The 12,992-nt window shown below is 46.3% G+C and overlaps 1 protein-coding gene across 2 annotated transcripts in view; it reads left to right on the plus strand.

Moving 5' to 3' along the window:
- Dock1 (dedicator of cytokinesis 1) overlaps window positions 1-12,992 on the plus strand; it is a 503,376-nt gene that overhangs the window by 405,333 nt on the left and 85,051 nt on the right. For both annotated transcript variants that reach the window (XM_013347890.2, XM_005351416.3), the window contains exon 32: window positions 9,312-9,370. In XM_013347890.2, coding sequence (XP_013203344.1) covers window positions 9,312-9,370 — 59 coding nt within the window. The remainder of the gene's footprint in view (window positions 1-9,311; window positions 9,371-12,992) is intronic.

The raw sequence follows: 12,992 nt of genomic DNA on the forward strand, positions 1-12,992 counted from the left end.
TCTCTCTCTCTCACACACACACACACACACACACACACACACACACAAACACACGATTTACAGAGAAAGGAAAACACTGGTTGCTTCCCACAATTGTGGCATCCTGAGGTTTTAGCTCCTCTTCTGCCTCTTTTTCTGCCTCAGTCCCACTAATGTCATCCTGTTCCAGATTTCACTCAATGGGGACTCCCCAGAAGACTCTTTCTGGGTCATCCTATGTATAATGCCTTTGCAATATTCTGACTATTCCTCCGCCCTGCATAGTCTCTCTGAGATGCTGAGGTTAGAGGATGCCAAAGGAGTCTTGGAATGGGAAGAGAGAGTGCTCTGCTTCTCATCGTCAACAGGTTTCTGCCTTCCTTCCTGGGAAATGGAAAGCACATGATCCCTGGAGTGTGAGACGTGTTTCTGTACACAATACTGAGATTAGTTCACGTGCCAGCAGCTGTCTAAACACCGTGCATACATCTATATGTCGGGGGGTGGGGGGGTTCACATACAATCATTCAAGAGCATGATTCTTCATTCAGTAAGTCCTCCCATCACCCATGTTTTCCATATGAGCAAGGTAAAGCACAGAGGCTCGCCATGGGCCACCTACCTTATCTCGCTCATGAAGGCAGATTCCAGCCTTGGCAGCTCTGTGCCCAGGGTGAATTTAACTGATCGACTATCAGAGAAACCCTGTCTGCAAATCTGCTTGCTCCCGACCAGATCTCCTTTGGCTCCCCCAGGTGGCTGACCCCAAGAGCCACGACTGTAGACAATGACTATTATTTAGAAGTGACAGATGTACCTGCCAGACCAAGCACACTGGGGCAGGGTAGCACCCACCCACCTGTGACTCTTTGGAACCTTTTCAGGACTTAATTGCTCAGCATGGCTCCCTGTGCCCAGGGACAGACTTTTACCAGCTATGCATGCTGGAGACTAACCCTACATGAAGTGCCCACTTTCTGACAGTCACAGGGCTCGTGAGAAGGGCTCCTTGTGTTGTTGCTCTCCCGATAGTAGGAACCGCTATTTTAGAAGCAGCTGTCAGTGTGGCTCCCCGAGGCCACCTCAGCTCCTTGTCACACAGGCTCTCACCATTTGTACCGTTTGTTCAGCAGTCCATGTGGGTTGTGCACACTGAGAGGAGGCTCTGGCACCCTAACCTAGTACTGGCTGACTTGAGAGCCCATTTAATATGAAGCACCTCTACTTCTTACTCTTAGAGATGGATGCTGTCTTCGTCAGAGTTTCTGCTGCTGTGAAGAGACACCATGACCACAGCAAATCTTATAGAGGAAAACATTTCACTGGGGCTGTCTTACAATCTCAGAGGTTCAGTCTATTATCATCATGGTGGGACATGGCAGCATGAAGGTAGACATGGTGCTGGAGAAGGAGCTGAGAGTCCTACATCTTGATCCACGGGCAACAGAAAGAGACTGGTGTCCCACTGGGCATAGCTTGAGCATATGAGACCTCAAAGCCCACCCCCACAGTGACTTCCTCTATCAAGGCCATACCTACTCCAACAAGGCCACCCCTCCTAATAGTGTCACTTTCTATGGGGACCATTTTCATTCAAACCACCACAGATGCCTACTGGGGAAGAGATGCTTTTAAATACAATGCTGTTTCTGGAGGCTTTGATGCTGAGCACTTTGGAGACCAGGGTAGTAGCTCTATGCTGGGCTGTCCTCATGCTGCTATATTAACAGTCCGAACTTGAGCAGCAACAATGATTGCTTTAGCAGGACCCTGATCTCCAGACAAAGTCTTTGCTCTATGGAGTCAAAGGCCACGGAGCCAAAGAAAATTAAACACAACCCTCTGGTGTCTCCCTTTCCGCGGCCCGCAGGGACTCTGGGTCAGGTTTTTCTGTCTCTCTTAGACATGCTAAGAAGAGACTCTGGGGCTGTGTTTCTGTGTGTTCTCAAGGGTTTCTCAGGGAGAAAGCCTGATTTTCTTTATAAATCCCATGAGATATTTGGGCCTCAGTAGGACACAGATTGCACGTGGCAGTAACTGCCCGTCAAGGGCACAGTGTGCTCCTGTCTGTGATAAACCCAACATGACTTATAAGCTGAAGAGACATCAAATCAGCTTCATAGAGGGTGCCACTCATGTTAATGGCCTTAGTCACCTGATAGTACGTTTTCAAGCATCATCTAAATAGTATACAGCTTTAGAAGTATCTCAGAACGTCCTGCCCAAACTCATTTAATTTACTGGGTGCATTGAGCCCCTAGATATCATCCCTTTAGCTTCTTTAGCGGAACAGTATTAGGCCTCTTCTGTGCTCAGGCAAGTATGGTCCTGATGCAGGGGAAGGAGGAAAAGTGGATTCCAAGGGGAAGACATTCATTGTCTAGTGGAAAGTGAAGCCAAAGCAGTGAATGGAGTCAGAACAGCATAAGGTTGTCACCAGGACCTTGAAAGCTGGAGGCTGGCCTGCAGGGCACAGCCTAGAAAGCAGAAGCTACCAGATAGTGTGGACTTTAGACACGGGTTAGATGAAAACTGAGATGTCTGCCTGCTTGACTGACATTGCACCCCAGAGTACATGGCCCAATCTTCTAGCAGAGAGGCACTGACTTGGAAGTGCTGGGGGCTGGCTCCTCGGAGGGAAGAGATATGAAGTTAACCCCAGTGGTCTGAGGTAGTAGCTGATCTTAGGTGCTTATGTTTAATTATGTCTAGGGGAAAGCCTTGGATCTGAGGTAGATTCATGTCCTCCAGTTCATGCCCTCTGAACTGTCCACGTGTGGCCTATCAGCTTCTCTCGGGCACATCTGAGTGGGCAACCTCTGTCTTCTTTTTTTCCCTGCCTAGTCTGCCTCACCATGGCTCAGAAAAGTAGAAGATTCTGGAATCAGAAGACCTACTTATTCGTGCCCTACGTACCTGGGTATAAGACACACAAAAAAGAAAAGCAAACCACGCCATACTCAGAACTGTAGTGATATTTTGTGTTTTAATAAATAAAGCTTTCCTGAAGATCAGAGAAGCAGTGCAGCCAGCCATTAGCGAGACCTTTTACCTCTATGGAATCCTCAGACTGAAGGAGTGATCCTGTCTCTACCAATCCTCAGACTGCATCTGAGCTCCTGTCTCCTCCTCCCTTATATTCTTCTCTCCACCCACCCATATCACTCCTGTCTCCTCCTCCCTAGTACTGAGATTAATGGTGTGTGATCCCAAATGCTGGGATCACCTTTGTGTGAGTTCTGTCTCTCTTTTAAATTTGATCAGTTTTGTGTAACGCAGGGTGGCCTTGAACTAACAGAGATCCTTCTGCCTCTGTCTCCCAACTCCTAGGATTAAAAGTGTGTGCCACCGCTGCCTGACCTCTAGTGGCTTAGCTCTGCACTGTAATCTTCAGGCAAGCTTTATTTGTTAAAACACAAACAAAACATCACTACGCAATACTGAGTATATCAACCACCAAATAAGAGGAAGACTTGCTTATAAACCTCAAAAAAAAAAAACCTCAAGGAATCAAAGTCCATAATAAGAAAGTGCTGCTAGTCCAAACCTTAACACAGCCTTGGTGCTGGTGGCTCCCAGGGACAGACATCAGGAGAATGCTGCTTTGGACTCTTATCCACCCTCCCCAAGCTTTTTGCATTATTGGGGTTCAGGACATATAAATACAATGCAGAAGAGTTAACTTTAAATTCACACTTATTTGACAACATCAATATGTCACATGACAAGGGAACTCCATTCTCAGGACCCAACTTTGTTCTGGATTTGTGAATTGCTGTTGCATGTTTTTGTTTTGTTGTTTGTTTGTTTGAGACAGGGGGCTTTCTATGAAGCCCTGGCTGTCTTGAAATTCACTATGTACATCAGGCTAATCTCAAAGGCACAGTAATCCTCCTGCCTCTGCTTCAGGAGTGCTGGGGTTAAAGGTGGATGTCATTCAGCACAATGCTTTTGCAAGTGTTTGTAAGAAATTCCCTCTCACAATGGCATCACAGCCAGGGGTGTGGGGGGGGGGCATTGCCAACTCTTTTACTTACCCGTATTTTTCCTTGTGAAATCTTTAACCTCCTAAGACTTGTTTTGCAGCTGAACCAAAACATCACAAAAACAAAACTGTCCCATTTCATCAGGCACTGGCTTCTGAGGTGCCAAACTAGAGATTAGATTTTGAGGGAAGCTAAGAATTAAATGCGATGCGACAAGTCCCGTTTTGCAGCATGGTCTAATCAGAAGGTAGGATTCTATATTGCAGAACATGATCGATTCAATCCTCATGCTTATTATTTTTTTTTTCCAAAAGAGTCAAATTGTTCCGAGTAAATTCACTTCAAGGATTAGAGGGAAACCCAGGGAAACAAACCTCATAAGCAGTAGCCCTGTGCCACCTTTGCGTTGGCAAAGCTAATTAGATACATTGATGAGGCATTGTCCTGGGGAGAATAATAAAGCTTAATGCAGGCAAAATGTTCACATCAGCCCACGTCTAACAGGGCTCATTCCCAGTGGTCTCATCCCCTCCTACCTTTTGTGGGTTTTTTTGTTTGTTTCTTTTGTTTTGTTTTTTCCATTAAGACAGAAATGCCTCATCCTACCCACAGGCCCAGTTCTTGGTTATCTTTCCGTTCTCTCTGTGTTGTCCTAACCATCTACCCTGTAGGACACTCTGGCCACGGACACTCGACTCCTCCAACCTCTAACCAAGTCACAAGTCACTAAATCAGGGTGTGACATTCAATGCTCTGGATTGCTCTCCTCAAGTCCTTCAACACTGTTGGTCCTCACCTGTGTCTTGGTCACTGACACAGAGTTTGGTTGCTTTGTGCAAAGGTTGCCATTAGCTCATCGTCTTGGAGGTCAGAGATTTCAAGGGCTTCTGCTGAGTCTCATACTGCGTAACAACACGGTAGCGAAGCCTGGAGGGGAAGCAAGGAGTTCAGCAGAGCGCTCATGAGAGAGAGAAGCAGGCAGATTTGCTTTATAAATATGTACTCTGCCCATGACTAATCTATTCTTGGAGACCTAACTCTGTCCTGAAAGATATAACTCCCTCTCAAGAGATCTGACGAACTCAATCTTGAGAGAACCAAGCTAGTCTCTTGAAAGACATTTCTCCAGCCCCGAGGGTGGTATTCTCATGATGTAACCACATCTAGATGTCTTAATGTCTGCCATCTCTCTGTCCTATTACCTTGGAGACCAAACTTGCAGCACATGGACCTTTGGGGACAAGAGTGTCCAAATCACAGCACTCCATCTTCAAGAATTTCATCTCCTTCTCCCCTAGAACTCCATCCTAGGCTTGCTTCCGCCCCGCTCCAGCCTGGCTCCTTGTCTGCTTTAGACGTCTGCACCCGCACGTCATGTGTCAGAGCCCCTCCGATTTCTCTCGTAGTGTTTCTTGTTTTAGTCTCTCCTTAGCGGGGATCATTTTTCAGATTCCAGATTCTAATCATTTACTGGGCCAGGGACTAAGCGGATGGATCATTGTGTATGTTCCCGAGGTTCACCTGCCATTACAGAGGGCTCAGGGAGTCACAGTCTGTTGTCCAGCAGTTATGAGGACAGAGTCTGAAATCAAGATGGTGCTGGTGGAGGTTCTTCTGCTGGTGGAGGATTCTGTTGACTTTGGCCGGCAGTCCCCATGCCTCAGCATCCCCTGGCCTGTGTTATCAGTCCGCTCTTTGCACATCTCCAGATTATGTTCTTTTCATGTTTTCCTGTGTGTCTGTGACTCTTAGCATGCCCTCCTCCTAGGAGCAGCACTTCTTGTATTTAGGGCCCAGTCTAATCCACTGTGGCTTTGTCACAACTAGGTTACATTGTACAGATCCTATTTCCAAGTAAGGTCACACTGGCAGGAACCATGTGTGTAAGATAAGCTGTGTGATTCTGGGATTGAAGGCTGTCTCTCCTACCACGATATGGGGCCTCCTGAGGCCTGTCGGTCTTGTTGGTGTTCTCAGTAAGGGGTGACTAAATGAATCAGCCTAAAGGCCCTTGCAATCATGAGCGAGATGCTGTGGTTAAGACAAGCCTGTTCAAGTTTGGCATCTCTTCACTAAAGTGAGTTCCACCCTGCTCTTAGCATTCAGAAGAGCACCAAAGCAAGCATCAAGAGTTGTTTCCCTAAGTGTAACAGAAAGTGAGGCTCAGAGGGCCCAGGTAGTTTGCCCAACTGTGCTTAGGTTTGGATTCTGGTTGGCTTTATCCCATATGAGATCTGAATGTGGTGGATGTAATTTTCTCTTCTTGGGTTAAAGATGCAGGAGTCCAAGTGCTGGCATTAAGCCTGGATGTAGGCTCTTAGGACTTCCTGGACTAGGGGAAAGCACCTTCTCAAGCCAGCTTTCCTATGCTCACCTGTGGACACACAGGAATGAGGTCACTCAGCTCTTTGTCCTTCTGACTTGGTGGAGCTAAGGTTCATCTGCTCAGCACCATGAGTCCTGAGCTCCTCGTTGGAAGAGTAACTTGACACTGTAAGAATGGTAAGAGATGGGAACACTTTGGAAGAAGAGGAGTGTGTGCTGAGCAGAAAACAATGTGGGCTTATGATCTGAGGACCTGGACTCCCTTCTCTCTTTGCCCTGTAACCCAAGCCAAGTCATCAAGGGTTTCCCCTCCAGGCTTGGGCCAGTTCCCTGACTCTGCACTGTGAGCGGGTCACTTAACTGTGATCTCCACGGTTGCCCTCAGCTCGGAGGTCTGCCTCCAGGAAATGAGCTTCAACCAGACACTCTCAATTATCCTCATTTTTCTCTTCCAAGAGAAGAAGGCAAAAGTGTTTCCCGCGAGCCCTCTTGAGGTCTGGTGACAGCTGCTGCCCTGCTTGGGAATGACTAGGAAACTTGTATAGACTCATCAGATCTGCCTTCTTATTAAATGGAAAGGAAGGATCAAGCCCACTGCCAGGGAACTCCAGTCCTGCCCTCCACCCTGCGACCCCCTCCTTTTTGTTTTGGTTTCCAGGCGTCTTGTCTTGTTCGACTGTTAAATGTTATTTTGAACTCCTTGTGCTGTGGGCCTGGCTCTCATGAGATTCGCCTGCTCTGATCATTGCCAGTCTCCTGGTTCTCAAACACTGCCATGCCCAATCATCTCCTGGGTCCAGAAGGCATAAGCGAGAGGGGAAACCAACGGCCTTTACCGCCCTTCAGCAAGGGAGAAGCATTGAGCTGACGAGCAGGCATAGAACTCTTAATTCTCACAGCAGCTAGAGAAAGGCAGGGTACCACCAGGAGTCACAAATGTTAAACCTGCAGCTGGCAAAATAAATCCCAGGGCATCCTTTAGACTGTTAGAACTGTAATCAGTAGAGGACCCGAGAGAAAGAGTGGAGGGCAGAGAAAACAGAGACACCCATGAAGCCTACTGTTAGACGGTCTTGTGTTTTGAGAAAGAAATCCTCCCCATAGCCTGGATGAAAGATGTTCAAAGCTGGAGCTAATGATACCACTTTTGGTACCACTAGCATCATTAGTGGGTTGAGGGAATGAACACATTACCATAGAAACCTAGAGGGCATTTTTTTTTTCGACAGCGACCAGCCACAATGCTATGTGTCCCAGTCTTGTCTGAGGCCTTGTAGCTAGAAGTGACTAGTTCATTAACCTCAGAAGAAAAGTCACGGCTGGGTGTGAATGTGATTCCTCTCTCCCAATAAATGGCAGAAGATGCCACATTGCCAGGTTGCCACGATGCCAACTGCATCTTATCTGGACCCAGGTGGCAGTGGCTGCTGAGAAACCCCAAAATGATGGGCAACTTAATGTGTTCTGGTCCCAGAACCTTTGAGCAATTTGAAAAGAGAGTCAAGAGTGGAAGGGTCTGTCCCTGTCACCCATGATCCCAGACTTGCAGGGTTTGTTGGTGGTGTGTCTTCGCTGGCTGGATCAGGCCTATCAATGATAGCGGATTCGGTGCTGCCTGAGAGTCCCTGGTTTACTGAGAATACCTGTCTGTTCTTGCTGGCTTGCTGGGCTGCGGTCTGCATGTCCCAGCTGGGAGCCAGGAAAGGATATACATCATGCATATACATTAGCCGGCATACAAAGTAATGGTATATACACACGTATATATACATGTATACATATATACATATACACATATATATCATTAGTTTGTTCTTATATACCCTCACTCCACCCTTCCCCAAGACCCTTTCTTTGATTTCCTTCCTACCCCCATTCAGTCTCCCTTCTATTTTTTTAACTTATACCATTACCCTCTCTTATTTTTTCCCTCCCTTTAGATTTCATCCCCTCTCATATACCTCTTTCTATTTTCTTTATATAATATGGAAAAGAGTATATATACTTGCATATATGTGTGTATATATCTGGAAAGGAGTGTGTGTATTACATAAACATACATATGCCTATATATGTATATGCCAGATACCTCATAGAGGAATCGTGTATGTCATATGGATTATAATTTTTCTCCACTGCTGAGATGAACATGCATCTGTAACCCCTCTGTTGTGAGTGACAGACAGGTGTTTAGGGCACCAGAGACTTTAATAAGATGGCAGCCAGCTGGGAGCTGTTGACTTAGCAGCCAGGATGTTTGCCTGAAGAGCCAGGACACCGTCATCTGTGCTCAGCTTTCCCTGGCGCCTCAGTTGCCACAAGGACGAACGGAGCAAGCTCAACGATCCAGCTGCTCGGCTGCAATGCTGTATGATAATTTCGCAAATTATTATTTTTAATATAATCAGCTTTTTCCTTAGGCACTAAAAGAAAAAAGTTGAATTGCTCACAAACTAATAAAGGTTTATCTTCTGAAGCATCAAATTCTGTTTACTCATGAAACACACACCTCCTCTCTTCGCCCACCGGGAGAAAAATTAGCATTTATTTTCCCAGATAAACAAAAACTGGTGGAATGTTTGTTGACATATTTGGGTGTTAAGCTCTTGCTTACATTTAAAATGATATAGAAGAATGAGGAAAAATTGGAAGCAGCCTTCCCTGACTCTAGGGTTTCATTTTCCTGTGGGGAGGCTGCTGCTTCTGTGGATAGGATGCTCTGGGGTGCCTGGTTGTGCTAACAGCAACATGTGTGGGAAACAAACTCCCTCAGGCCCAGGAGCCATGTGACTGAAGAACACAAGATGCTTTGGGTGTTCATCACAGCTTCTCTGTGTGCTCTCAGCAATGCACTGTCGTCTGGGAGGAGCCGGGTTTCCACCTGGAGCTCTCCTTGAAATCCCGCTGCTATCAGATGTTGTTGGAACTCGGACACAACCTTCCACCCGTAATGCAAGCTTGGAGTTTGTCTTCTAGAGGCTCTGTAGACTGACATGGCATCTTTCTTTCCCTGGTGTCTAGGTATGGGGACATGAGGAGACAGATTGGCTTCGAGATCAGAGACATGTGGTACAACTTGGGTGAGTAGCTGGCTGTCATCTTGGGGGTGGAGTGAGCACCTTGAGTTCCCTCTGCATTGTGATATTGGCCCCATTTGTCAGTTGATGCAATGTGTGTGTGCATACATGTGTGCACGTTGAAACGATGGTTCAGTCTTTATTCCTTAGGACTGTCCACTGGATTTTCCAGCAGGATTTCTCGTTGACTTGTAACTCGCCAAGTTGGCTAGGTCCTGCTTCTCAGTCCCCAGGGATCCGCTTGTCTCCACTTCCCCAGCACTGGGCTTATAAGCATGAGCCACCTTGCTCAGATTTGTTTTGAGTGGTTCTCGGTTTGAACTCAGGTCCTCCTCATGATTGCATGGCAGGTACTTTACCAACTAAGCCATCTCCCCAACCCCTTTGGAATAAGTCCTCAATTCCTTCTCTTCCTGGGATAGTAATCACTATTCCTTGCTCAGATCCATTTCAGTAAGGAAAGCAGATTCAAAGGGAGAAAAACATCTCCCTGAGCCAAATAAGGAAATCAAGAAAGCTTACCCTGATATCAGGTAGATACATAGCTTGGACTGCTGTTGCTCTGGAGTACTCTCTGCTTGGATTTTCTCTAATTCGTTTGCCAGACCATGTGACATTTGCCATCGCTCACTGTTCAGTTGTGCAGAACCTACCTTCTAAGAGGTTTTTTCATATACTCAGACTCCGCATTTGCTTACCCTGCCACCAGGTGGTGGTAGCATGGTGTGCTGGTGTGATCAAAGCAGCGAGAGATCTGTTTAATGATAATGTAAAATGAATATAACTTTACCCAGGAATTAATTCCTTAACACATCTCGTTTCATCAGTCACAACAAGGAACTCTCTACTAATCTTAACCAACAGCCAGCAAGGTGACTCTGCAGCTAACAGAGCTTCTTCCCAGAAAGCTGGTGACCTGAATTTGATCCTAAGACTCATGTGGTTGAAAGAGAGAACCAACCCCTGCAAGTTTTCTTCTGCCTATACTATGATGCACTTGCATTCAAATGTGCACGCACACACACACACACGCATGCACGCACACACGTACATACACACTCCTGCGCACTCACGCACGTGCACACATACACAAACAAACAAACAAATGGGGGCTGGAGAGATGGCTCCGTGGTTAAGAACATTGACTAATCTTTCAGAGGACCTGGTTTTGATTCCCAGCACCCACATGACGGCTCACAACTACCTTTAACTGCAATCCCGGGGATCTAACACCTTCTTCCTTCCACCCCAGGCACTATGTGCCTGTGGTTCACAGATATACATGCAGGCATAACACTCATATACATAAAAACAAAATATTAAAGTTAGATAAATGTGATAAAATTATGTTTTAAAACCAATAGGACATGATTTTCTCATAGGTAAGTTTCTTAACAAAAATAGGGACTAACAAGAACGTGACTTCTACCTTCAATGTTCCTATTGGGAGCCTGGCCATGATACTAAGTCCTTATAGCCATCTGCCTTCTGCTCTCAGAGCTTGCATCAAAGTATCCCAGACTATGTTGGGGTTACCCAGGTACCTGGAGATCATCAGAGATCAGCAGAGTACCTGGCAAGTATGGCTAAGAAGACTAACGGAAGCATGGTTTTGGATGGAAATACAGTACTGGATTACATCACACACCTGGACACCCTGAGACAGACAGGAGTAGACTTTGTAGGGCCGCCGCTGTTACTATGATCAGCAGGGTCAAAGTGACCTCTTGGCAACCTAAACAAGGTTCTCATTGTCCCTTTTGACGCCTCGCCCTTCCGAGCTCTCGGTGTCAGATGTGGGAAGGGAAATACTGTAGCAACTGCAGGGAAAGTCAGAATTTCCCAGTGCTCTTTGTCTTTCTGTTTAGATGAAAAATAGAGCTCTCTCCTCCTTTTTTTCTTGATACTGTTGGATTTTTATATGAGAGTCTTACTGTGTACCCAGTCTAGACCACCTCAGCTTCCTAAGTGTTGGCTTTGCAGATGTGTGCAGTCACGCCCAGCTAGATATTTTGGTTTTGATTTTAGTTTCTCAAGTGGATCTTTACCTGAAATAGAGATGAGAAGTGCCTGGGAAAATGAGACTATGAGAAACTCCATAGGTGATATTATCATATAGGTGCTATTACTCTATAGGTAATATATAGGCAATGCTGATAGCATAAGTGTTTGACTTGAGGTACCAGCCCAGCTCCTACAGGGTAGAATTTCCTGGTGGAAGTGCAGACCTTTCAGAGCAGCTGTGTCTGCTGTGTGCACCCCTGCTTGCAGAACCCGCACCACCCCCTGTATACTGGGTATCAGAATTGGAACAAGCTGAGGACCCTTCAGGGACAGTCTCTGTAAGACTTTAACCTGACCATAACAACCTGTATAGGGAGGACCTAAGTCCTGACTCTTGGGCATTGCAGCCTGCTGATCTCTGCAACATGGACCCTACAGGAATGATCCTGCCCTTCCTGACTTTCTGCCATCTCTGAGGTGGCCTATGAACCCGGGGATGGAGTGGGTGGTTTGCTAAGTCACGCTGACTTTTCTTTCTCCAATAACCTACCCTGTCCTGCTTCTGTGACCTCTGTCATGTGACTAGATCCTTCTGTATTCCTCTCATTCAGCAGTCTAGTTTATACACTATGACAATTGGGCAAAATTTGTCATAAGACTTCCAATCCAGAAGCCAAATAATCCCGTGACGTGTACCTAGGGTGGGCTCAGTAGTGACATACTGGGGCTTCTGAAACAGAGAAGGGGCCGTCCATGGGTCGTATTAACCAATTTTTCTCTGTTTCTTCTCAAAACTGCTAACAGATATATGTCACTTGACCTGGAAAGCCTGATGGGCTGACTCATGCCAGGCAGAACCTAGTGTGTTAGCCGTGAGGAGGAGAACAATGAGAGGCAGAGAGACATGCCACTGGACTGCTCGTACTGTAGTTTTCCGCCCAGTGACGGGGAGTTCAGATCCTCTCTAGGCCCAGCATCCAAAGGAGATGACATGAATTCTGTTCCACTTGCCAGGCTGCACTGTGGGTCTGTCCCTTTGGTTCCTCTGGGCACAGGCTTGCATGCACAAGGACCTGGACTCAATCTTTATTACAGCAAAAGAAGAGAAAAGAAAAGAGATCCTGAGGTCACCCAAATAGAGGTCTCAGGGATCCGTCTTCAATGAGATGCCCCCTTCTTCCTTGACAAGCAGTGGCTGCTGTCCCAGGCACCCCGTCCTGCAGTGACAGGGTCACTGGTGGGAACGGAGGGAACTTCAGTACTGAGCTCTGGCTCTAGTTGGCCAGAGATTATCCTAAGCTGTGGGTCTTTTTGCCTTCCCAGTTTGTATGCCTTAATTTTGTTTTTGACAGTTGTGTTTTTGTTTTGTTTTGCTTTTAGCAGTATGTTTTCCTGTCCTATATTTTTAATGCTGACCCTGATCTTTGTGCTTTTGTTTTTAAAGTTTTATTCTAATATCTCAATTATGTAACACTGAGTTTATTGTTTTATACATGTACAGGTTTCTTTGAAAATATTCATTATCACTACCCTCTCTTTCTCTCTCTCACTTCCACTAATACCCTTCATATTCTCTCTCTCTCTCTCTCTCTCTCTCTCTCTCTCTCTCTCTCTCTCTCTC

This window comes from Microtus ochrogaster, chromosome 8, assembly GCF_000317375.1.
Source record: "Microtus ochrogaster isolate Prairie Vole_2 chromosome 8, MicOch1.0, whole genome shotgun sequence".
NCBI lineage: Eukaryota > Metazoa > Chordata > Mammalia > Rodentia > Cricetidae > Microtus > Microtus ochrogaster.